This window comes from Tyto alba, unplaced genomic scaffold (genome assembly GCF_018691265.1).
Source record: "Tyto alba isolate M040663 unplaced genomic scaffold, T.alba_DEE_v4.0 Super-Scaffold_2, whole genome shotgun sequence".
In the NCBI taxonomy this organism is placed as follows: domain Eukaryota; kingdom Metazoa; phylum Chordata; class Aves; order Strigiformes; family Tytonidae; genus Tyto; species Tyto alba.
Window position 1 is genome coordinate 34,737,188 of NW_024881282.1, and position 26,438 is coordinate 34,763,625.

At 45.9% G+C, this 26,438-nt stretch overlaps 1 protein-coding gene across 3 annotated transcripts; it reads right to left on the reverse strand.

The window, feature by feature from the left end:
- Positions 1–3,335: 3,335 nt before the first annotated feature.
- Positions 3,336–26,192, reverse strand: RANGAP1 (Ran GTPase activating protein 1). Of its 3 annotated transcripts, none has more exons than XM_032996874.2 (17): positions 26,034–26,192; positions 25,186–25,223; positions 23,456–23,593; positions 22,068–22,195; positions 21,141–21,200; positions 20,299–20,478; positions 18,893–19,027; positions 17,563–17,721; positions 17,260–17,373; positions 15,662–15,761; positions 14,859–14,943; positions 14,314–14,464; positions 13,704–13,817; positions 13,272–13,374; positions 11,419–11,507; positions 9,402–9,523; positions 3,336–4,270 (listed from the first exon to the last, which is right to left on the reverse strand). In XM_032996874.2, the coding sequence occupies exons 3-17, from the start codon at positions 23,565–23,567 to the stop codon at positions 4,201–4,203; spliced, it is 1,722 nt and encodes a 573-aa protein (XP_032852765.1). In that variant the 5' UTR covers positions 23,568–23,593; positions 25,186–25,223; positions 26,034–26,192; the 3' UTR covers positions 3,336–4,200. The 3 variants fall into 3 exon arrangements, with proteins under 3 accessions (XP_032852765.1, XP_042649064.1, XP_032852767.1); XM_042793130.1 differs by having other exon boundaries at positions 26,029–26,192; XM_032996876.2 differs by lacking the exon at positions 25,186–25,223.
- Positions 26,193–26,438: the final 246 nt, after the last annotated feature.

A 26,438-nucleotide genomic window follows, 5' to 3' on the forward strand; every position in this document is an offset into this window, starting at 1 on the left:
GCCCGTGGGGGATTTGCACTCACTGCTTCCCGGGCTCTGCCTTTCTGTTTTTGGCTGCAGAAATCACGGGAGCTACGGAGGTACAGGGCACAAAGGTGACATCCAGCCAAAATTGCAGCAGTAAGCCCGAGCCAAAGGAATGAAGAAGCTGGCAAGGCGGGCTGCAGGGCTGTGCCACATTTACAGCTCGCTGGTCTCCTCTTTTTTTTTTTTTCCTCTGTTTGTTTTGAAGAGGCCGGGGTGGCAGTGCCTGTGTGAAGCACCACTTGCCTGCAGAAGGGCATGGAGGTCTCCATTTTGCTCCCCGACTCTGTCCTTTTTCCAGCTCTGCGTTTTGCTTTTCCAGGGAATATGAGATCTGTGGCCTGACCAAAAAAAACCCGTAAGGGGTGACACGAACGTCTCTCTCCCCTGGTTAGCAACCTCAGCTGCCAGAACCAGTATGGCCCTTCCCAGTACCGCGCATGGGTGCGCTGGCCAGGCTCTGTGAGCCTCCCCGGCCCCTGCCTTGGGGCGCCATCCCTTCCGTCCCCGGGTGCTTATTGCTCCCGCGACACAGGGCGACCGTCCCACCCCACCGATGCGCTGGGCAGCTCGGAGGCACCGGCTCTGATGTTCACCTCCGCTCCGCTGTGCGGGGAGGAGCTCTGGGGGAGGCAGGTCGAGAGGGGGGTGAACCCGCTGCGGGCTGGCAGGAGTCACCCCCGGGGAGCTCGCTGCCCGCACCGAACCACCGCGACCCGTTTCGGGGTTGTGGCTGGTCTCGGAGCGGGGGCCGGGTGAAGGAAGTGGCGGCTGTTGCGCGTTACAACCATTTTCTGGCCAGCGCTGGTCGAGCTGGCTGGTGGCCTTCGCCCTGCCCCTGCCGCGGGGCCCTCACGCTGCTCCCCGAGCGGTGCTGTGCCCCGGGCCCCCACGCCAGCCTGGCCTCACCGACCGCTGCCACCCGCCCTGCCGCCGCCCGACACCACCTTGCAGCACCACCTCTTCCCCACGCTCCAGGCCGCCTCCTTCCCGGATCCGTCGGACATCGCTTGTCCTCTGCCTAAGGGGCAGCAGGGTAGAACGGCTCTGGCCAGGCATTTTTAGGGACCTGGGGAACCTTGGCCACCTCCACCCGGACTGCACCCTCCTCTGCCCCGCTCCCGGCCACCCTGCAATCTCAGCAGCAACCCTGGCCACCAGCTGATGTGCAGCCACCATCACCCCTACCACAATTCTGACCAGCCCAGCCAACCCTGGTCCCCCCAACGTTTCCCCTGGCCAGGAGACCCTACCCCTGCCTGGCCAACCCCACGGGCAGCAACACCTCCCCGATGGTGGCCTGGGCTCTGCTGGAAGACCATGGGGAGGTTGAAGTGTGGTACAAGGCACCAAGTGCCACCTCTGCCCTTTCCCCAGCCTCCCCCCAGGCTTTTAGTTTGCTCGTTTAGCCAGCAACGATCTCCCCAGCTTCAGCTTCTGCTGAGGTTGCAGGGAGGCGGACAGTCTTTGCTCCCTCTGACGGGACATGGAGGCAGCACACTTGAACTTCCACTCGGTGGGGTTTAACCCACCTCTGCCAGGCCAGATTCTTTTGCTTTCCCTTAAAGGAAATGTTTCACTTTGCCTGCAAGGAGCCCAATCCCCTTACTACCCTTACAGGGTTTCCACTGCTCACAGCTGCACCCAAAACGGCTCCGTGCAGAGAGAGTTCCGCACCACCCCTGCCCTGCTGGACTACTGAAGTTCATATTAAAAATACTTCTAACAGCAGTGCTTTTGAGGGGAGAGAGTTGCACAAGAAAGGCTGAAGCAGCACTGGAAAACAGCCATCTTCTGGGAGCAACTTCTAATGGAAACCAGAGCTAGCAAATCCCATCCTCTTTTTTTTTTTTTTTTTTTTCCATAACACTGAGGTATAAGCGAATTTTAAGGGACTTCTGAGTCCATGTCCTACCTAGAAGCAAATCTGACTTCTGCAGAGACTGTCACTTCTACCCTCACACACCCCTTTTTCCTGCAGACATCTAGTCTTGACACTGAATACCAGGACTGAGATAATCCTAATTCTAAATATTACTTGCTTTTGAAAGAAACTTAGGGAATCAACATCTCCCCCTTGTTCTGCTGCTATGGCTTGGCTCCTCAAAGCCTCCCGCACGGGTTCTCCCCAGGACCTGGCCCACAGGTCTTTGTGCAAGCAGCAGCACCCCTCTGACCTTCCCAGGCTCTGTCAGACAGCCTCGCACGCGTGACGTGCTCCACAGGACCCGCTGCAGATGGCCAGGGAGCTTCAAGGAAAGCTATGCTAGGCTCAAGACTTACAGAAAATACAGATTCTTTGATGCCGGTTTTGCCCTCAAGCTCGTGGCAAAATTTACAGATTTGTTTTTGCAACAGGCAGCTGAAGGAACAGGATGGGATGAAGTAAAGGAGGCAGGGCCAGGCCTGCAGTGATTGAAGCTCCCTCGATAAGTGCAGGTACCTTCACGGCAGTTGATTTTTATCAATTTGTACACAGAGGAGTTCCAGCTTCAGTCACAGAAACTGGGAGGAAATGCCTTCTGCTGTAAGTGTGATACAAAGGCCAGCACCTCCCCTGCCAGAGCGACAAGCGACAGCGCTTTCCTGCGCCTGCCAGGTGGGAGCCACACAAAACCTCCCACAGCCACCCCAATTTCACCAGCGGCTGCCTTCCGCAGGCCCACAACCTGGAAGAACGTAAGCAGAGAGTACCTGCAAGTAGGTCTTGCACATACCACGCAGTTTATTTCAATCCAGTGCCACAAGCCCTTTTTTTCTGTCAGTGCTGCCTGCACAGCCCGGGGAACCAACATCAGATTTTCCTGCATTGAGGCCAAGCACGTGCACCCTGGCAGCTGTGGTACACGTTGCCTCTCACAAGGAAAGGACAGTTAACTCCATTTCCTTGACTTCTTCCTGGAATTGGCACTATTTATACTGCATCTCGAGCGTAAGGTCAGGTAAGGGAAGAAAAATTGTCTCCAACTGAAAGCAGAGAGGGAAGGAACAACTGTTTGCTACCTAAAGAGAGAGAGGTGTTGATTCTCAGAGGCTTGAAAGGAGTGCAGGACCAGCCCCTGAGCTTGTGTGCTCACGAGTGGTACAGGTAGGTGACACAAACACACGTAGGCACATGAACAAGCCTCCATACAGAGGTTTTGGGGAATCTGCTGCTATTCCTTCAGCATAAGAAAGAAGCACAGCTCTACCTGAGAACCATCAGCAGAGCCTGAACTCTTCATGCTCCTACACCTGCTCAGCTTTCAAGCATGTGAGCGGCGCACACAGCCCCCCGTGTTTTGTCCAAGGGAGGAGAAAGGGACCACATATTCCACAGGGATTTCATGGATTGTATTCGTTTCCAAACCAAGCTTATTTAATTAGGAAGAGAAGGGAAAGGGATAGGGAAAGGGCAGGAAGAGGGAACAACACAGGCAATGGCAAAAAAAATTTACAATAAACATATGCTTGCTCCCTTAAGCAGTGGCCACCAGGGTCAGCCACACTACACGAATATTCCAAGTCACAGCAGCAGGGGAGTAGTATTTTCAAATACAGATCAGCCACACACTGCCTTCAACAAATGGACTTGAAAGAAGAAAGGGGAGCACAACTCGCCCCTCTGACCCAGCAGCAGCAGAAGGGGGTCAAGCAGTCCCCTGGCCTGGAGAAGCAGGGGCAGCAGCAGCAGCAGCGTAGCCTCCCTCCTGCACAGTGGTGAATGCTATCATCAGGCAGGAGTCACAGTCCAATAAAATAAAACAAAATGCACAACTGAGTTGATCCTGATGAGAGCAGTTCTGGGCCCCCGGGTGTTACTCTTGGCACACTCTCACCAATGCGACCAAAGTGGAGAACTCTTCAATTCATGCAGAGCTCAGAGCAGCACTGATTTATTCTAGCACAAGCACCTGCCCTACAGACCAGGGAATCACTTCATGAGTAGAAGGAAAAAAAAAAAAAAATTCAGCAGGATTTGTACAAGTTTAGAAAGCAGAAGAAAGGACAGACCTCCTACAGGGAGGGGGAAAAAGAGCAAAAAAAAAAAAAAAAAACCACAAAAAGAAAAATAAAAGAAGAAAGAAGAGCATGTCTGTATGGGCTCTGAGATCCTCTCCCACCCTGCAGCTCTGAGTTCTCTGCTGACGACAGTCCCAGGAGGAGGGAAGGGCACAGCAGCACATCTCTTGTCTCTTACAGCTGGTGGAGGGTTTGTAAGAGCATGTGGCGAGCAAATGAACAGGAGTCAAGAGCACGGTTTGGTCTGTGGGAAGAAGGGAGAGAGAGAGGTTTAAAATGCTAAATTTAAGAACTGCTTTGTATCTGACTTAGTGTTTATTTGTTCCTTCAATTTCAAACGCAGTAGGTTTGCATGCCCAAAAGCCTACATCTTTTCCCCTCGGTTATCTCTTCTGAAACCATTCCCTCACTGCTGCATGGATCACTGCTTCCCATTCAGAGCTTGCTGTGGAAAACTCTCTCTCCTTCGCCGACTCCAAGTCAAGAAGACAGCAACCAAGAATCAGAACATTTATTTCCAGGGGTACAAAAATCAGCAGCTGATCGCTGATCCCTGCAGCCCAGTATCTCATCTTGGACAGAACAAAGCCAGTGAGGGAGGAAGCCCCATTCCCTCCCTCCCTCCCTTCTGGCAATGAGATTTTCTATATAGATCCACTGTTTAAGGCCCTATAATAGCCCAAAACAAGCCTGCTCATACTCAAATCTTTTCTCACCAAATCACCTGCTCTCTATGGCCTGATGGTGACTTTGGCCTCAGGGCTTTTTAAGTCTTTAGAAGAGGCAACTTAGCCTCCTGCCTTCTTCACCCCTGAGATCAAGAATACCTGATTGGCTTTGCCAGGTCACCTTTCAGGGTGCCTTATAAATAGTCTGCAGAACCTGCAGAGCATCACCTGCAAGGGCCTGACACAGAGTTTGCAATAGCAAGCTCTACCTCACACAGAATAACCTGCTCCTTAAAACTAGATGATGGAAATATACAGTCACAGAAGGGTTAACATGGGGCTAAATTTCTCTAACATTCCCATCAGCTCTCAGCAACATATATTTCTGTTTCCACAGGCTAACTGTTCTCTAAGCATTATTGAAACTAACAGTCTGCATCCATTAATTAGGGAACTTCCTCCAAAGAATTTTAATCTAATGTTTCCACTGTTCTGAGAATGGAAATAATTAGTTTTACCCCTCTCCTGCCCCACCACAGCAAAAGTAACATTTAATAATTAATGGTGGTGAGGTCTACCCAATTTGAGAAGAGTGAGCTGAAATAAATACTGGAGTATCTAGATAGGAGCAAGCAAATTTCATCTCTGGATTTATAGTACATGGGCAACAGCTGCAGAGGTTGTTTCATATAGGGCTCCATGTCTGCTGTGGTTTAACAGAAGCACATCCTGGTTAACCCCTTTTGTTCCCCCAAAAGCTGTTCAGTGACCCACACCGAACAGACAGGACACAATTACAACTTACAGTTTATCTTCAAAGTGGCTGGGTGAGGTATTTCGGTCGTCATCTTTGGAAGACCCAGCCCTGTTTGCAGTGAGCAGGCTGATTCTGTCTAGGTAGCTCCCCATTTTTGGAAATAGAAGTAACTTGAATGGCTGATGTTGATCACAGCCAAGCTCCCTCAGCCTCTGCTCCCAACACCAAGCCTCCTCTAACACTGAGAGACTCAGTTGCTGTGAAGTTAAACTGCCTGTTGCTCTGTGCTACAGACTGTTGAAAGAGGCCAGTGACATGATCCAATCCAAAGAGAAGCAAACCCCCTCACCACAAAACAACAACAAAACAACCCACCCCCAGCCCTGACAAAAAAAAACCACCACCACCTCCAGCAAGGCACAAGTGGGCAGGCAGCCATCCACATACTTCCAGAGTTTCTGCCTAAAAAATTATGGAAAAAACCCATGTGGATTCACAGCACCCTCTCGTGTCCAAAAAAAGAAAACAAGGACTGATAGCACCATCAGATGGATGTTGTTTAGTCTGTATCCATAATTTTGTTATTATTTTTGAATGGAGAACACTACCTACGACATCACAAATTGACACAAAAGGAGAAAAATGACTACTCCAGAAGTATGCCTCTTGCAGTGAAAGGCAGCAGAGCCCTAGCCTAGGCAGCTACAAGAACTTCACAGTTCTAGAAGCCCAAAGCAGCTAGCTGCAATCCTAAAGGAAAAATCTAGAAAATATCACAAAAATGCATACCAGTTTGCTGCAAACAAAAGACTCACGGGTTTGACAGTGTGGAAGTAGATTTGATGCAGAAACAAGAGCCCAAATGAGCTCTGCAGGTTACTAGGTTAACCAGTTAGAGGTTTGATTTAAGGTTAGGATGTGATTTTGTTCTGACTGAATTCCAAGGAAAGACAGGAGTAGGTTGAGAAGCTGTTTTATCTGTACTTCGTGGTTCTTAAACTGTTATTGTTCTCTCCAGGCAACTGTAAAGGATTTAATAGTTGTTCTTCTTGTTCCCTTACAGAAAGCATTTTAAGAAATACATATATAAAACACAAAGGTATACTGCTTGTATATAGTGTTGACTTCATTATGCTGCACAGGACGTAAGTTTCCCTATGATAACATCATACCTCACAACAGAAGGGTTTGCTAATCAGAGAAAGCTTCAGCTTAAGAATTTCATAGCACCAGGGACGCTGCAAGTTTGGCATCCACACTCCTACGTGCCAAATGCAGCAGATAGATCTGCCTTCTACTGTGAGAGGCTCTTGGTGCTCTCATAACTTTTACAGAACCTTTGAATAGTCTCACACTGAAAGCGTGAGACTTTCCCCTCTTGTAATTGTAGCGAAATGCTGGCTATGGATTCAATAGAATTTTTGTTGATGAATTCATTAAGACCGGAATTTTACTCTTATTTTGTCACATACAATGTCATCTACAGATGAAAAACATTCACTGGTATTTTGCAGGTCTGGAGTCTGGGGGAGGCCTACATACACACATACAAGAAGGGGGGGACAAGTGCCTTTTGTGAGCAAATTTGTTTAAGAGGACACGTCAAGGTGAGTTTTGAGGCTACTTTAGGCACTGGAATCTGACAAACAATTAGAAGGGTCAGATGCACTGAACCTAAGTCCACTTTTCTGTATTCCCAGCTTCAAGTGATTTAAATCCTCTGTTTGGAGGACCGCGGCTGATAGACACTAAGTGGCACTTGTTTTGACCAAGCTGGGTCTCTGCATAAATTAGTGCCTGATGAAGCCAGCCATCGTTTTCTTCATCCTCTTATTTTAGGGCTGGTATTGGATCGTTACACTGTACGTATCTGCTTGATCAACAGGCAAGATCACAGGCAGTGTAGGAAACAGCAGAAATCCAGTGATCTGTCTCGACAACTTCACTTGGCATGTCCTGATACTTCTTACTTAACCCTATAATGATTGAGTTGGAGGTACATTTGTTCAGTTGGCAAAGCATATGGTCATTGGCTCGTAACTGCCTAATTCTTAGTCCAACCAAGCCAAAGAGAGGAGACAGGAGGCAAACTGTTCCACCATGTCGTGGTTCAGGCCTGGTTGGCAGCCAACCACAATGCAGCAGCTCATCACCCCCCCTTCCCCCTCCCCGCCTGGGAATGGGGGAGGGGATCAGAGGGGTGAAGGGAGACTCGCAGGCTGAGATAGGAACAGTTTAATAATGGCAATAAAATGAGAACAATAACAATGATAGGGGGAAAACAAAAAGAAATATATAAACAGGCAATGCACAACGTAATTGCTCCCCACCCGCTGACCAATCCCCAGCCCGTTCCCGGCCAGTGACCCCGAGATACCAAGATCCTACAGTCACAGTCCTGGAAGCGAGAGAGAGAGAGAGAGCTCCTTCCCAACCACCCCTCCTCTATACAGTGAGCATGACGTTCCATGATATGGAATATTTCACTGGCCAGTTTGGGTCAGGTGCTGTGGCCGTGCTCCCTCCCTGCTCCCTGTGCCCTTGCGCACGGGCAGGACATGGGGAGTCGGGGAGTCCTTGGAGTCTCGGTAGCAGCTGAAAACACCAGTGTGCTATCAGCATTTTTCCCATACCAAACCCAAAGCTAAATCCAAAACACAGCACTCATCTAGTCCCTGAAAAGGAATATTAACTCTATTTCAGCCCAAAATAAGACACACCAGAAGGGCTTCTGGTTAGCATTTGCACACTTGTAAACAAACTAGTCACGTAGCTTTACTTTCCAAAACTGACCTTAGCACGGCTGGTTGCTGGACACATACCACTGGTACACACCAGCTTGGACAGCTTCAGCCACACCAATGCTTGGAAAAAATTCTTCTCCCCTATCACAACAGGCCTGCTTCCAATCCCAGCAGAACTGACAAGACTGACTTCCAATATTTGACTGCATCCCTATTGCCCACGTTTCCTACTGACCAGAAGTATTTGATGCCCCTACCTTTCATCAGCAAAAGATCCCAAGCTTTGGCATATTCCCCACACCAAGAAAATCAGGAAGGCTTAAGCCTTGTTCTGGAACCTGTTAAAAAGCTGCTTTCACCCTATGTGCCGCAGTGTCCACGCTGAGCCAAAGAGCCACTGCTTCCCAAATGGATTTCAGACCTCTGCTGGTTTTCCTTAAAGTGACAATTTTGGACTGTTTCTCCCCTTGACTGCTGAAGTCCTTGCTCTCTTGAGGAAAGGACTACTTGCAGTCGTTTTTCTAAATCACATCAATGCTAAAGTTCACAATGACTTAATTCAGAAGAGATATGGCTTCCACTGTTATTGCACTATCTGTGCTTTAAGACATTAAAGAAACAAAAGCTGGTGGGGGCAGGCGTTGATTCTATACCTATACTAGAAGTAACAACATTAAAGAGGTAGGCAGTAGAAACAACTTCTTCAACGCTTATGCTCCCAATTCAGTTCTCAAAAAAAAAAAAAAAATCACTAGCCTTGCTGCTGTCACAGTAGCAACAGTTTCATTTAGGAAAAAATTCAGTCTTTGTGTTTTGCATGACAATTCAGGTAGAGCTCTGCTGACCCTCATACTCAGGATGATTTGGAGCAGCAGTTAGATCCAGGGTACTCATAGTTCGCTCAAGCAGTGACTAGAAACCCAGCTGGTTTGCTTAAGCTCAAAACACCTCTTCTGTGACTGGCATCAGCCTCTGCTTCAGAGCCAGTTAGCTGCAAAGCCAGCTTTCTACCATTTCTTCTTTAACATCAAGACCTTGCATTCTGGAGTAAGCAAGATAAAAGTAGAGGCCCATCAAACTATTAATCCCTAATTTCAGTACAGATATTTAGTAGACTTTAACACAGCAACCTGCATGTAGTTATTAACCCTCAGTTTCATTATTAGCTCCCACAGAAGAAGACTGCATGACAAGTACAATACTCACTTTGTGACAAACGCTGAGAGAACTGGGGCCAGAGATTTAGGGAAATAATCCTGCTGGACCATATGGTTCAAGGTCATAAGAATACCATAGAGGCTTGGGACAGCTTTGATCTTATCTTCACTCTGAGAAAAGGACAAGAAGGAGGAAGTCAGACATCAGACAATGACTATTTTATCTAATCCACTCTAGTTCAGAGGCAGTGAATTCTCTGTTGAATGAAGTGCTGCCATACACTGTAGGAGAGAAAGCTGCTCACTAGATTAAGTGCAGTATTACTCAAGACAAAGGTAGCCAATTCCATAGCCTCCCAGCACCAGCATATGAAATAAAGCAGCATCAAGAACATTCTAGTACTTCTCAGTTAGAGCCTAGTCATTGACAGCAGCAACACTGTGGAAAAGGAAGTAATGAACTTGCAAGTGAAAGTCAAATATTCTCAGAGACTCCGTGTCAGTTTTCTCCCAAGCAATTTCACCCCACTTTAATTCATAAAGAATTCAGTTGCCTTAATTACACATTTTTTTTTCTTGTATTATTCTTTAGCTCGTTTTTGTACCATCTCCAGTTCTTCAGCAGGTTTCCTTGTAAATGTGATGTAGCGTTCCCAGAACTGGTGTCTCAATTATGTACAAGATCAAGCTAATAGTCATCCTTATTGCTGTTCCCCTGCTCACATGATACCTAAGTTATTCCTGCTCTTAATGTGATGCTAACCTACACATCCCAACTCTTACATCGTTTTAATTTCTTTCTCCACTGCCACCTCAGCTAAAGCCCTTCATTCTGTAGGCAGGATCTGGACCTGTGTTCCAGGATGTATGACCTTGTATTTCACGGTACTAAGAATACCTGTTGTTCATGTGCTTCCAGCTATGTGGGACAGAAAATTATGGAAACTGCTCCCTGTCCACATATGCCAAATTCATCGACAGTTCTCTGTCTTACAGAGGACAAAAAACATCTGGCTGATCCTCAAGGGCTTTATTGTCAATGCCACTTCCTAGTCTGAAAGCATTCTTCTAGAATACAGGTCTGTGACTTGTGCCTCATGCATATTTGCCATTTTCTGTATGGGATAAGAGGTAGGTGGTAGTCCCTGAAACAAGCATTCTAAGGGACAACAGAACCAGGGATGGCTTTCTGAACTGTGAGAAGTGGAAAGCTCAGCACTGGTCCTACGTACACAAGGAAATGCTAAACTGTTTTTTAGGAAATTAAGATGTATCCAAGCATGTCAGCAGCTGTCTGTACCCCAAGCTAGATATTACCAGAAGGAAATCTATAAACCTAATTAAGAGCAGGCTGCTATAACAGACTACAGATACTCCGTGGTTTAGAACTGTCTTGCTCCAAGTTTCCATTCTCAGCTTATAGGTATTGAGGCAGCAAGAAACATTAACCCTTGTAGCAAAAGTAGGCAAAGGTGCTTAAGTCTGCAGACAGACCTTTCCCCAGTCAACTCACTGAAAGTAAAGCTAATTCTAATGCAATCTGTGTTTCCTACTGACCCTCCATCCTTCCTTGAGAGAAAGTTTATTTCATGTAACTACATATTTGACTCTAGTATTTGGCAAAGATACTCCAAAGCATGAAGTTGAATACTGCTGATCTAGCATGAGTAGTTGGGTATATGGTTTCTAAGTCATGCTACTAAGAGGTACCCTAAAGGACCACATTAACTAATATTGTAGATTAGATTCCTGGACATAGCTTTTTATACACACCATAGTCCAGCAACAGCACTATTTCCTTGCCTGACCCTCCCTACCTTTAGGGGATGACTGAGAATGCAGAGCACATTAAACAGAAGAGGTACAAAGAGCTGACACCACCTTCATCATAATGCAACCCTGCAATTTGCAATTTCTGCTGGACCTGCAGACTTCCATTGTCCCTGGGCATCAGGCATGCACAGGCACCCAGCTGCTTCCATGGCAACATAATTACCCCAAACCCCACCAGTCTGGTCTTCAACAGCCTAAACAGCCCATAACTTAACTCTTTCCTGCTCCCTTACCTTAAGTAGTCCCATGTGGATCAAGAGGCTTGTGATGAATGCATCTGAATTAAACGTGGCAGAAGTGAAGGCTTTTCTCATCAAGGCATCTAAAAAGAAATAAATGCATCATATTAAGCAACACAAAAAAGGACATTGCTATGGATTTTAAGATTGAGATTGATCATACAGGACCTCACAGAACATCAGCTGTTAAAGGAGTTTTGGAAAGTAATATCTGTTAAGATTCCAGTTGTTTCCACAGGGACTAGGTATAGTATCTGAAACACTGAGTCAGTTAAAACCCAGTCCTTAAGTGTAAGGCCTGACACATAGGAAAAAACAGACAAAAAAAACCCACCAGACAAACCAACACACACAAGAAACCCCAACCAAAAAAAAAAAATTACTACATTGCCAAGCTTCAGATCCAATTTGACCTCAGTCCTATGTACCACAAAAATGCATGCTCTGTGCATACTTGTATATAAATATGATCAGATGGAGAGCAACAGGAGTTAGAGCCTTGACATTTTAAAGGCCGGTAAGAATTCACTTTTCATTTGAAACCACAAGGAACGAGAACACTTGTTCAGCTGTTTTCTGGTCTCCCTCAGGACCAATATTCTGCCACAAGCTAAGGGCAAACAAGTGCTTTAGCCTCTCATGTCTACAAGGTAGGAAAAGACACACATTTTGACCTCTGACCCTTCTGGTTTCTTGGAATGGGCAGAACCCACTAGAGTGGCTGTAGAAGTGTCAGGTGTTAACCAGGAACCTCACTGTCAGCTCATCTTTACTTTTCTGGAAGGAATGTAATTGCCAGGTTCTACCTTTCCCTAAGCAGCAACAGTAGTAAGGAACAGTTATTAAGATAAATACATACACAAGCACACATCAGACAACAGGAATATCCTGTGCTTCCTTTTTTCTTGGAGACAATTCATAATGGGCTTGAGCCAAGGCCAGCACTAGCTCAGTGAGATGCCAGCTGACTATTTTTGGCTGTTGTACCCATAACCAATTGCAGAGAATTCTATTACACCACTGTTTTACAGACAACAGCTAGCAGTTTCACCATGTCTACGTATTCCAAACTAAGAAATTTGAAACTAGGGTAATGCACATTTATTTTCAGTAAATCATTCTAAGTAATCTTAAAAAGAATCGATGCAGTTCTTTTGCATAATATTGTTAGATAGCTCATGTATGGGAGAACTGTACTGCTGGGGGATTTGAAAGTCATTGATCAGATGCCTAGGAGCATTTGGAAATTCCTGTTTCCAGGTGAGAACACAAAGGGATACTATTAGTCCACACAAAAATCAGACCTAACCCAAATCACTGCTCCACGATATACAGTGAGAACAGTCTCTTAACTGTACATTAGCTTCTGTGCCTTGTCACATGCTGCAAATCTCTGCTCCCTGAAGAAATTAAAGATGTTTTAGGCTGATAAGAAGAGACACTAAGAGGTGTCTCTTTACAGTCTCTTAATACTACACTGGAGAGGCCACTTCCTGCAAAATACTATTTAAACAGCCTTAAAAAAGTAGCTGACCTCGGAACACAGAGCTACTGGCTATTGACAGCCTAGCATCAAGGAGATGCAGTAAGGGCAGCACAGGTCCACTAAGAGAGCAACTACAACAGACACTCATCATCAAGCTTTGGAAGCACAAGATAACCTAAGTTCAGAATGAATCTCTACTTTCACTCCACACAACAGCATGGCACAGCTTGGTACTCTGGGATCTCCTGCTGCCAGGGACAAGAGTCCAACAGCCTGGCCCACAGGGGCCTTCCTCTGCATCACACTGGTGTCCTTCACACACAACCAGGTGACCTCATGAAGTGAAGAAAGGCCCAGTCACCTGTTGTTTCATGCACTGCTGTTTTCACTGGGACTTCATCTTTGAAAACCGAAGATATCCTTAGGAGAGTTGTAACTACTTTCTCTACATCACATGTATCTGTCTGAAAGACAAGAAAAAAAATTCAGTTCACTGCTCACCAGCTACAGAAGATGGGTCTCTGCTAGCGTTGTGACAAAAATTACAGCCTTCAGCTGACTGACATCAGTTTTGCCTTGGTCATCACAAGGCATAAGCAACACTAAAACAAAGTTACTCTGTGCAGATGCTCTGGTGTCAATATAGGCATCAACTACATCATCTGTTTCTGTAAGATTCCTTGGGATCACTGGGGAGAAGGTGCAGATTTAGATCTCGTGAGTAAGTTATCACCTCTGGGAATTAAATTATTCTGAGAGAGATTCAAGCACAGAAGACCACCAGCTCACCTACCTGCTGAGCTATCAGCACAGAGCACTTTGGTCCCAGTCGCAGAAGCTTCTCTGGTGACGGGAAAGCAAGGAATGTGGCAACGTCCACAGGAGGAGATGGCACTGGAGTTGAATCCTGAAACAAGCAGAATCCATCTCAAGTTGGCTCTTGGAAGTAAATAAATTGGTTCAGCAACAAAGGCACATAGGACACGTCAGGACACAGGTACACCAGGTCAGGATTTGTTCTATTTGAAAACTATTTGAGACTGGAATGAGCCCAGAGTTGGAAGAGCCAAAATATGCTAGCATGACTGCATGGCATTGAATGTACAAGGTTCCCACCATCTTCTGGACATGGGAACACTTTTTCTACTCATGTGTGTTACAATCGCTACTTAGCCTTTCCCTCCATGCATGTGTGCACATGCACACTTTAACAAAACATATTTCCAAGTCATCCACTTCCTTTATTTCCTGCATGTTATCTCCCTGACTGTTACTACAGTGCCAGCACATACAGGCATGTGAACTCCTGCCAGCACTCCAAGTTCAGACTCACTCCAGATCTCATTTTCTCCTTTACTCTTCTCCAGCTGAGGAAACAGGAATGCACCTGGAATTAGGCTTACCTGTGAATCAATTATTTTCTTAGGAGTCAGTGACTCCTGTTCTCCCTGTCCCCTCTCCTTCAGCTGTTGCTGTTGTTCTTCCTCCTCTTCCTCCTCCTCTTCATCTTCTTCCTCTTCATCTTCATCCTCCTCCTCCTCCCCTTCATCATCACTATGGTTTGAGAGTTACAGGTTAATTACACGCTTGCAATTCCTGTGCACTGGAACTCAGAACAGTTTTTCAAGAACAAAAAAGCAGCCTCTCCTCGAGTCTTGCTGCAAGAAGCACATCTCCACCTACAACAGACTAAGAGGACACTCAGGCTTCAGTCACCCAGGTGACAATGGCAAGCAAAGAATGAGGAATGCAATCAATAAGACTAAGATAAGTCCATCGAAAATGAGACACAAGGCTTCTCCTGTTTATGGAAGCAGCTAGTGGTGCTCCACACTAAAATGAACATCCATCCGCAACGTTACAGTTCTTATTTTAAAACAGATAGGTGAATTAAAGTGAATGAAAATTGTCAGAAAATTTCTGATTTAAACTCTAGTACCCTGCCTACCTCAAAGATCCCAACACAGATGCCATATTGAAGCCTTCAAGGATCTCCTGGAGTTGCTCACATCCCTCTTCTCCCAGACAGTTACCTAGGTTGATATAAGAAAGGGAGTAGCTTAACAGAGGCACAAAGGTTTGTTCTCGAGGATTTAGCTGTACATTCTGTCTCAGCTCTGAAACTGAACAGTTATCAGTCATTTCTGTACAACACCCCAGAGGTAGCCATGCAGACTTCAGTTATCAGAATCAAACAGTTGTTAAATTTCAGCAGCATGACTCAGTGGTTGGAGACAAACCCCCTACTTTGTCAGAGTGTCTTTGAGAGACTTCCTGTTAGTTCTATGAACAGCTCTTGTTCTCAGTGATTCTAAAACAAGGACACATGGCAGTGAAATGCAGTGACCCAACGTATGAACAGCAAAAGTCAACACCGGTCAAAGTTCTCCCACTCTTCTGCTGAGATGCACAAAGATGGTTGTGTCTGCAAGTATGAAATATTTGAGATCACAACAAACAATTTGTAAAGTTTTACTGAAAACAGGTACGGGTATCAGTTTAATCTTTCCACCTTACAAGATGTACTGAAACTGCTTAATTTTAACAATTAACTGAGTTCACAGCTTAAGAGAATTTTCAGGCTCTAACTGCTTCCTGTCCCAAGGTCACCCAAGTTCAGCTATGCTCGAAGTACCATTTTTTAAATGCTGACAATTGCAAAACTATCATTTGTAGTACTGTCAACATCCTTGTTTGTGGTTTCTCCTTGGGATCAGACTAGACATACTGTGATCCAGCAAACTTACATACCGTTGAGATCCAACTTCTCCAACTCTGCCTTATCTTCAATAGCTTCAGCAACAGTCAGAGCAGCATCTCGTTTGATCTCGCAGAAGGACAAATTCAGTTCCTAAGCAGCAGAAGAATATTTGTTTGCAGAATTTCTGTTAACATTTATCATCTCCACAAGCTTCATGTGCTCACAAAAGTTCTAGAAAGAATCTCAGAGAGAAATGAAACCTGACACTTACTCCTCCTTTGGATACCTAAAAGAGGCATTTTGAAACATACTATTGTTAAGAGCAGCACTACTGAAGGCAACCACTTTACTAGAATAACCACAGAGACCAGACCATTCTGATGGTCTAAAAGGTATCAGACATTTCAGTCATTTGCAATCAGCTGGCTGGAAAGCTTCACTTAATCATCACGAGAACATTCCAGAATTCACACACCAGTAAGTCCCACTGAAGAAGGGTAGCTACTCTATTAAACAACAGCACGCTTGCTTTTGAACACTTAGGTTGCAAGTTAAGGCCTTCAAAAGACAAACTACAAGTGGTACTACTTCTGATAAACATAGCCAGCAGAGAAACAGTGTGGACAGACTAATAAGACTAAAGCTATTCAATAGCCAGGCACCATCCCCCACCACTCCACACTGTGCTCAATCAATCCTTTCCCGAGAAGAGATTTAATATTAACAGCAAAAGGGAAGAAGTCCTTGAACAGAATGAATCAGCTACGATTGCTTCATGCTACCCTCCCTTAATCAATTCTGCTCTAGAAAAAAGGATTTAACTTTTGGCTGTTCATCTCTACACCCCCTTTAGAATCCTCACTTAAGTTTTCCTGGGAGATTCAGATATAAGTTCCCATAGAACCAGCAGAAGCCTGAGCAAGGAATCTCACACCACAAAGCACCTACTTCTTTCTATACCAGGTTCATGTATGTAAACAAACATTAGGACTCGGCTGAATTTTTGCCTTTGACTGTAAACTTGCAAGATTAGGAATTATGTGTTCAGCATCTGTTCCAGTGCAACTGTGACCCACAGCAAGTGTTTCTAGAGATCCTAGTTTACTTGCATTACTGACTACACTTAGGCTTATCTTGAATGTTGTCAAATGCAAGTCCTGTGCAAATACAGACATAGCAGGCTGTGGTATTGCCAAAAAGCTAAAAGTATTTGGAACTTTGATACATGCCCTAACAAAGAAAAAACATCAACTGTATGAACTCTGAAATGCTGAAGAGATTACAAACTGTTCATCAAGGGGAACGTCCTAGTCCCTGCTCACAACCCTCTGAGAGGTTCTAAAAGCAGATACTTCCATTGTCAGACCTCTTGAACAGCCCTTACTGAGTTGGACCAACAGCTTCAAAAAACATCAAGTGGAGTCTAGACAGATCACTAGTACACCTCCACATAGATTAGCCTTAGCTGGATGTGGCAACGTCGCTGATCTACAATACAGCTTATTGCTTTCAAGTTGCGAGCACAGAGCCTGCACTGAAGTGATTCCCACTTTAATCAGTAGTGCTAGGAGAATGGACAGAAAACCAGGAAATTGGAAACAAGGCATTTTCAAGAGAGATTCAAAGCTGAACAGCAAGAAGACAATACCTTTAGTTTATGAAGCCCTTCTTTAACAGCATCAGCAATAGCAACAGCACCCTTTGAACGCACCAGGCAGTCTCCAAAGTTGATCACTTCGATCTGCCGAAGCGCCTTCAGGGTCTGCAAGACAGCACAAATTTGAAAGTACAGACACACAAGTAAACGAATGTCCTATCAGTCCTGGAAGGTCATCTTTCCTACTGCAGCATGGCATGCGACTCCACCAACCCAGAGGTGCTAACACTAACTATACTCGAGGAGTCTGGGAGGCAGAAGACAAACCCAAAGGAACTGCATAGAACAACTCACCTCTGCCATGGCCACAGCTCCTTTCTCCGTGAAGGTGTTGTCATTCAAGTTTATAACCTTAAGCAGTGGGTTTATAGCAAAGGCCTGGGCCAGTGCCGTGATGCCAGGATGGTTAATTCCATTCTGTGGCATATGGACCTCTTCTAGAGTCCCAATGATCTGGGAAAGGATGCAGATAAAGGCTGTTAGGAGACATACTTCAACTCATGAGTATAGTGTTCCAATCTAGGATTTGATTAAAATTGTTTTCCTCCAAACTCCATTAGCTCTTCTACATAGAACTATTTGCCAGCAATTATGTCACAAATCTAAGTGAAATTGCAGGTTCATGGCAAGTGTCAGATTAATATAAACCCCCTGATCAGTCACAGGTAGCACCCTCCCAGCATGACTGCTCTAGGATACCTTAAAACAAGAGTTCTTTTCCTGCGGTTTAATAACCCTGAAATAGATCAAGCAACATCACTGGATACAGTATTTTAATTATGATCTACATTTTGCTCTGACTTCAGAAGCAAACCCAGATGAAAATGTTTATGGACTAAACAGCGTGTCACAAAACAGAGCAACCAACCAATCCCATTTTGGTAGCGCCATTCAGCCTGAGTTCCTCATGAATCATTTTGTTATGTGCCCCTGAAGTGTTTAAGTAGTCTAATTTTTGCCATGATTGTTGATTAGTCAAAATCACATCCAGACAGCTCGTTACAAAAAAGAACCACCTATAACCTGCAGTATCATTGTTAATACACATGAAAATATGCATTATAATTCAGAAGTTGCTTTTAGTAGCAGCAGAGGAAGGAAAGCAAAAGTATGTGGCCTCAACCACAGTGAATTCTCTTCCTCCAACAAAAGTCCAAGTTGGCCAGTGACATCTAGAGAAAGCTAGGCACCATTTAGAGACCTCACAGGATGATCCTAGCAAAAACATTAGGTTGCTTTTGCCAGATGATTGAACTAGGCAGAGAAGCACTCAAGAGGTCAGCCGATACACCTACCCCAGTGCCAGATCACCTCCATTAGCAGGGGGAGGAGAAGGAATAGGACTACTATTAATCTACTCAGGAGATGCCTATTTCTCCCTAAAGTAACCACTTTACACAAACACTCATCATGTGTTTGGAAACTTAGCTCACAGAAACATTCAGTCATCAATTCTAATTGCACTTGTTGAAGACTCTAGTTTCAGCAGCAAACAACATCATGACTTTAGTGAGCCAACCACCAGCCGCTGTCTCCAAGCTGAGGCAAGCTTGGCCCCCGTTATCTTTAACATTAGCACACCTTGCTCCAGTTTGTTGTCAGGAGGCTCTGGTTTGGTACTTACCCCAAAGGCTTCAGCCAGGGCAGTGGCACCATCATTCTCCAGACGGTTTCTACCAGCCACAAATATTTTCAAAGCAAGAGGCTTGCCCTGAGCACTTGATTTCCTGTGACACTCTTTCAGAGCAGCTGCCAATATCTAGAGATAAAACAAGTACTTTATACTACCCCAGCATTTCATTCTGAAGGAATCCGTATGTGTTTTGTATATCCAGCTCAAGAAATCCTTCGGTCACCACTGCTTCTACAGTTGGGTATACAATAAAACTGTCTGTAGCTACTATAATTGCACGCTACAATCCTAGGCAAGAAGCAATCATTTCGCAACACTAGAACACATTGACCCCATTAAGAACATCTGATTCTTAAACAGGCAGCATATAGGGTCTTAGTGATAATGACAGTCAGTACCGGTTTTCTGCTTCACCCTTCAGTGCTAGGCTTGGTAACACTGTTCTCAAATCTAAGGCTACTAGCTCTCTTAACATGGAATCTAATGTTTAAGATAGAACTGTTTTCTTATCCCAGAAAAACAGATGAGCTTTTCATACTTCAGAATTTTATCCATGAAAGCACGTAGAGGGAAGGAATCTTGAGACTGGAGAAGTGGCCAACATGAATCTCATTAAGTTTAAAGGGAAATGTGAAGTCCTCCATGTAGGGAGGAATAATCCCATGTACCAGCACAAACTGGGGGTCAACTGGGGACAAAACTGCTTGGCAGAGAAGAACCTAGGAGTCCTAGAGGGGTGAGAAGTTGACTATGAGCTAGCAATATGCACTTGCAGCAGAGAAAGTCTACTGGGCTACCTGAAGAAAAGCACTGTCAGGTCAAGGGAAGTAATCCTTCTCTTCTACTCAGCCCTGTGAAATGCTTCCGAGTACTCTGTATTCCAGGCTCCTACATGGACATACTGGGGTGAGTCCAGAAAAAGGTCCCAAGGATGATTAAGGAATTGGAGAATTTTACATACTGGGAGAGTGCTGAGAGCTGGGATTATTAAGGACGGAAAAGAGAAGGCTCTGGGGGAGATCTTATCCACTTGTAAGAACAGTCAGTATAACAGGATGGGGAGAGAAGGTGGTGTAAAGGTGGCAGAGCCAGACACAAATGCACACAAACCAATGCAGAGAAAATTCCATTTAAACACAAAACACTTTCACTGTGAGGGTGGTTAAACACTGGGATATACTATCCAGAGAGCCTGTGAAGCCTCCATCCTTTGAGATACTCAAAACCTGACTAGACACAGCCCTGAGCAACCCGGTCCAGTTACCTCGAACAAGGGAGCTGAACTAGGTGATCACCAAAGATCCTTTCTAACCTCAACCATTCTGTGATTCCGTGTAGGGCAGTCTGAAGCCAAGCCCTGGCTCTGACCTCATTCCCAAAAAGAGGACAACCCCTACCTTGCCACCACCAATGCCCATGCCACAGTTATTGAGCTTGAGTTCCTGTAGGGTGTAGCACGTGGGGCTCTTCAGCAGTGCCTCAAAGCCACGCACACCGTCTGGTCCAAAGGCATTGTCACTCAGGTCCAGCTCTACCAGCTGGGCTCCAGCCGTGATGAGTGCGTCCCCCAAAGAGATCTGTAAGGAAACAGATGGCAGTGGGAGGGAGGGAGTGAATTGACTTGTAGTGACAGCATCACTGCAGTGGCTAGGCATGACAGTAGTGCTGCAAAAAATTTCCATTTCAAGACATTCAGCAAAGCTACATGGCCAAATAAAACTTTACAGCTAAAGCCAGAGAAGAAGTTGTGCAAATTAAGCTAAAGATAACCATAAGGCAGTTACCAAAAAGTTATCCTATCCCTTTAGGTCAAATACGCATTTTACAAAGTGAGTTTTCCCCTCTTCACTGCTAAAAGAAATTTTCATTCTGTTGGGTTTACCATATTCTTGCTCCACAGGACTCAATGAGGCAGGGAGCTCTGTAATGCTCTTGGAAGAGATGGCTGTATACTTTTCTTTAGAAAGCTTAGTTCCTGTGCTATCTATTGGATGACAAGTATGCTTTCCCCAGCAACAAGCTTCTTCACTAGCATGGACTTGCATTTGGCCTTTTATCAACTCTTTTCCACCTCGTACAGAAGGAGCAAAAGAGAATCACTCACCTATTCTAAGACACTTACTGTTAACAGCATACAGAAAGATCAGATCTATGCTAAAAAACACACTCCCACAAAAAGCATGACAGGTGAGAAAAGAAGTTATATTAGTCAGAAGTCTCAGATCTAGTTTTTACTTACTAAAGCAGGAGGGATCTCAGACCTTAGTCTTCCTGTGAACATGTCACTCCAATGACACCTCTAAAATAAGAAACATACAGATAGAAACCATTAGAAATATTTAGGACACAGTTGTACAGAGGTTTACACATACAAGCTGCATTACATCATTGGGGACAGCTTAATACCGTCCACCTTCCCTTGGGCTTGTCATTTAATTGTACCAAGGAGCTATGAGAACTAACGTTACAATTACTTCACTTGCAAAGACATAAAGCCACTGAAATGCACATTGTAAATAACATTATATAAGAATCCTTGCTTGCATTCAAGCTGGAATTTTCTGCTGAGAAAAGTACCAGCAGGAAACTGAAGGATACATCAGGAATGCAGCTTTACTAAGGTATGGAGCTCAACAATCTGGACTTGCTTGAAAAGCCGCACTTGGTTAATGTGAATGTTTCATACTCTCCTGCAAAAGACAGCGCCTCTAGCAGTGCAGCATCCTCCTAACATTAGGCTAGAACCGTAGTAGGGAAACAGACTGGGCACAAAAAAACCTCCCGGAGCATTTCCTCTGTTATTTCTTCCCTATTCAGGCATTATCTGAAGATCTGATCATTCTCCAGAAGACGACCCAGCTTTTCCATTAGAACTTAAGTTTCGTTACCACAGCCCTTTGTTTAGAGAGGCTCTTCCTTGCACAGCTTCCCAGCTTTAAGACTGGAAGCCTTCTGAACAGGAACGATTAGGAATGCAGAAAGTATTCTCACTATCCCAAAGTCCCCAAGTCGTGACATTTTCATATAGTTGTTCTTCCTACTGGAAGAACAATCAAGCAAGCTTGGGGTTAACTCCAGGCAGGCTACAGCAGGAAGAGCACAGATAGGCCTTCAGTATTCCTCCATTACTTCTTCCCCTTCACTACTACCCACTTGAGGATCTCACCTTGAGCTCTGATTTCTTCTCCAAGGCTTTGGCAATGACCTTTGCTGCCTCCACACCCACTGTGTTGCCTTCCAGCCGCAATGATTCCAGGCTATCAAACTCTTCAATTTGCTTGATCACCTCTTCAGCTGCAAAAAAACAGACAGTCTTGTTGGCCTTTTAACAGTCATCTAGGTACCACAGTAACACTCTGATGCAGCAATACTTGCTCAACTCTACCCTTAGCAAAAACAGCTGAGCACCATTATCTGAAAGAAACCTGAAACAGCAATGGAAAACAGAGCTAAAATGTTAGGTCTCTAGGAAGGGCACTCTCCATTCCCCACTCTGCTTTTTCAGCATATATTTCTAGTTCTAGTCTCTGATAGCCATCCTCCTATTTGCAAAAGTAAGTTTCCTTACTTACTCCAAAGTATGATTCCTCGGCCATTCAGCACATGGTTTAGGAGATCTTAGAGTGCATGTGCCTACAAAGATGCAAGGACTAAGCTAAAAGTTGATAGAAACTGTTGCCATATCAACAGGAAGAAGTTCCCACTGAATGGCAAAAGTAGATGCCCATTTAAGCAAATATGTCAGGGTGGAACAATTTAACTCTAGAGTAATCCTATGCAAGACACAGGAGCAGGCTGCACGCCCTCTCCTATCAATGGGTACTTGTTATCATTCCCTAGCTCCAAAGCCCTTCCCCGTAGTTCAGTGGCTTTGCACTACTAAAATGGCATATAAAAAAGTATCACCTTTGGAATCAGTAAAAAAGGCATGCACTATAGCAAATAACCTCTCTGAAGAGCATGCTGTTTCTTGGTGTGGCAGAAATGTTGATCTAAGTATATATATATTGTCCAGATATTTACTACATTAGCAGCTACTGCAAGGCATTTTTAATCAGGAAACACACATACACCAGCAACAGATATTCCAGAAAAACAAACAAACAAACAAGAGTAGTCTAACCAATTGATCAGAATTTGGGAAGAAACTGGACTATTGCAGCAGACTAACATATCAGCCCATTCCTCTGTGCAGGTCTTTGAAGCATCTACTTGTTCCAAGTACTGTCATGCACTTGCTTACGCTTTTGAAAAGGAGCACTGACTTCTAACGCACAGTGACTGTCAAAAGCACTTGGAGAGAACAGCAAGAAAACAAGAATCACACACCAGAATGCCAAATCCCAATTCTGCCAGCTGTAGCACTGCCAGTGTAGCACATCAAAGCAGGGTACAAGAAGGGAAGGAAATGTCTCTATCAGAAGCAGCTGTAGCTGAAAGACCCTTCCATCACAACTAATGAGAACTTGGCCATGTAGGATTAGCAAGAGGTTTGCCACAAGACTTTAGAATATCAGGGAGACACTTCCTAAACACAAGCGTATTTTCTCTTACCATCTTCAGCTGTATTGAGTTTAAGGCTCTGGCCTTTGAAGCTCAACTGTCCACCACCCACTTTGGTTTTGGCAAGTGACTCTGCAAGCTTAGCGATGTCTTCCGATGCCATCTTCCTGCTTTTCCAAAGGTTAAGAGCTGTCAATTAAAAGAAACTGTCAACAAAGAGCAAACTACACATACATAGTGTGTATAAATAATCATATTTATTTGAACACCAATGTGGTTTTTTTGTTCCTGAGATATCAAACTGAGTTTTCAGTGTCATTAGTGCTTTCCCCATAGGTCACGTATGACAGCTAGGCTAGATTAATACTCCAAAACCAGCCAGTCGGATAGTGTTGATTCTTCCAATACTGACAAGACTTGGGTTTTGATGGAATTGTTACACTTCATAAATAACCAGTAGCTAAAAATATGGATTAAAGCCACATTAAGACATTACTCTTTGCATAACACTTTTACAATTAAAATGTAACATTTCCCTCTCCCCAAGCCCCATCATTTAATCACACACAGTGCACATTTCCTCTGTTCTCCAAAGCAAGCTAGAATGAACACAACTGTTTTTCCTTTTCAGTGATATCCCCAGTAGTGCCCCTGTCAGCACAGTTCTAGAACCACCGAGCTGCTGAAAACATCATGTGTGTTGCATACAAAACTGTCAGGTTTGTGGATTCTCTTTCCTTTTGGATGTCCTCCCCCGATTTATCACACACATTAAACAGGATGATCTTACACTGATGATGAACTTAGCGAATATTGTGCCTTGAGGCATAAGTTTGAAGCTAGCCATGCCTAGTAACATCTGCATACCATTATTTAATTAATATTAATCACTGTGTGAAGTAACTGGCCTCCATTCATTCAGCAGGACAAATGGAGTATGCTTCTTATCCCAGCACCTCTGCTGGGATAAAAGACTCTGCAGAACTAGTGCACTGAAGCAACAGATTTATAAAACAGACTTCTAGTGTCAGAAGAGATGAAGGTTCATTCCTACAACAGAAAACTGGTTCTCTTCCATTCTTGTCTGACTTAGAAGTAGCCCCACATTCTTGCAGCTCTTTGAGCTCAACAATGATGGTTTTAAAACGCCCCCTAAACAAAAGCTGTACATACATCCTTTCCTTCTGATACCTATCTGTGAAGTATTTGGCTTCAACTTCCCTGGTGTATTGATTTTCTTCAGCTTTCGTTAACTTTAGCATTGCTTTTGGACACAGGGGGGAAAAAACAGCCCCAAGGTTGATCAGCATCACTTTTCTAGGGCGACTGTCCTCTCAAGTAGGTGCTACCAGTAGAAAGGCGCTCGCATAACTTACTCCACCCCTACCAGGCTACACAGACACCAGACTGATGGACATTCCCAACCTCTGCCAATCCAACACCGAGAAAGAAGAAAGAGAGGACATCATCCAACCCGTGAAGGCTTTACTAGACAGGAACAAAAGTTAGGATCCAAAGAAGTCAGTCTGTTCACCTAGTTCAATTACTAACTTTACTTTTAAATACCTTATCACCCTACTGTTTAAAAAAAAGTCCTGATCTACTGCGATGCTCTTCTACACTCTACAGGTGTATTCCCTTTGCTTCTCTTTCCCTTAAATCCCCTTTTACTTTCTTCACCTTTCACACAGGCTACTTCCTAATTTCAACATGCAACTTCATCATCACATCCTGAAGCGTGTTTTACTGCTAACTTCAACCACACCCAACTGTCAACCTACCAGAGGTCTTTACACCGCCAGTTCTTCTGCAGGGCAAGCTTTAAAAAAAAAAAAAAGAAATTGACGAGTTAATATGTTTGGCAACTAAAACCAAGATCTGGAAACGCCCGAAGAGAGGCTTCCTTGTCACCTAAAGACTGTACAAAGCTGTACGCTTCACCACGGTCAGAAAACTTAGTTCAGCCGAACGCTTTACTTACAACACTTTGTCCACGCCGACAGACACCACACCGGCCACCTCCTGTGCCCTCCTAAGGAGGGGCCGGCTCTGCTCTCCCGCCAAGGGCGGGCCCAGCACCGGGGAACGCCGGGTCACCCTCGGGGTCACCCTCGGGGCAGCCCCCCGGCGCGGCCGGGCCCCAGCACCGGCTCCTCTCGGCCCCCGAGGGAGCTGCCGAGCGCCGGCCACGCCGACACCAGCAATCCGCGGCGGCCGCCGTGACACCCCACGACACACGCATTCCCTCCCACACCCCGGGCAACGGCGCCGTTACCCACCCCTTCCTCTCCCCCCGCTTCCCGACCCACGCGCGGGCGGCCGGCGCCGTGCCGCGTGGCGCCTGGGGAGCGCGGAGGGAAGGGGATGGATGGAGCACACGACTCCCGTGGCAGGGCACGCGTGACCCGCATCCACGGGAGAGGGGGGCGTGTGGGGCGTGTGTCACCCTCGCCCCCGCGTGGGAAAGGCGCGCGAGGCGCCGCGACGGTAGCTGGGCGCGGGGGGGGATGTTAGTCTGCTGGATCGCCTCACCTCGCGCACACCCCTTCCTCCCCCGGTCACCAACGGCGGCGGCGGCTGCCGCCTTCCCTTCCCTTCCGTTCCCTTCCCTCACCTCACCTCACCTCACCTCGCCTCCGAGCCGTGAGGGACCCGGCGCCGCCGCGGGAAGGCGATCGAGTGGCGCCGGCCCGAGCCCTCACGCCGCCGCCGCCGCCGCCGCCGGGGGGACGATGGGGGGAGGGGGGGAAAAGGCGGGGGAGGAGGAGGATTTGAAAGCCGGCAGTTTTGCTCTTCCCTCCGGGATTGGCTGCGCGTCGTGACGTCAACAGGGGGCGGCTGCTCCCCGCCCCCGCGCCGGGTGCTTGACGGCACGGCGTGCCGCAGCCGGCCGGCGCCACCGCGCGGCTCCCGTAGCCCCACCCACGCGCGGTGGCGCCGGCCGCGGGGCACGCCGGGACGTGTAGTCCCGGGAGTGGGGGGGGGGGGGGCGGTGTTAGCCGGCATGCTTCGCGCGGAGCCACCCCGTGGGGAG

Coding starts and splice junctions, on each gene's coding strand:
- RANGAP1 (XM_032996876.2), bottom strand. CDS start 23,567: ATGGCATCGGAAGACATCGCTAAGCTTGCAGAGTCACTTGCCAAAACC. Junction 22,196..23,455: donor ACTCAATACAGCTGAAGATG/GTAAGAGAAAAT, acceptor GTTTTTTTGCAG/CTGAAGAGGTGATCAAGCAA. Junction 17,374..17,562: donor GAGCTGTGGCCATGGCAGAG/GTGAGTTGTTCT, acceptor GCTGTCTTGCAG/ACCCTGAAGGCGCTTCGGCA.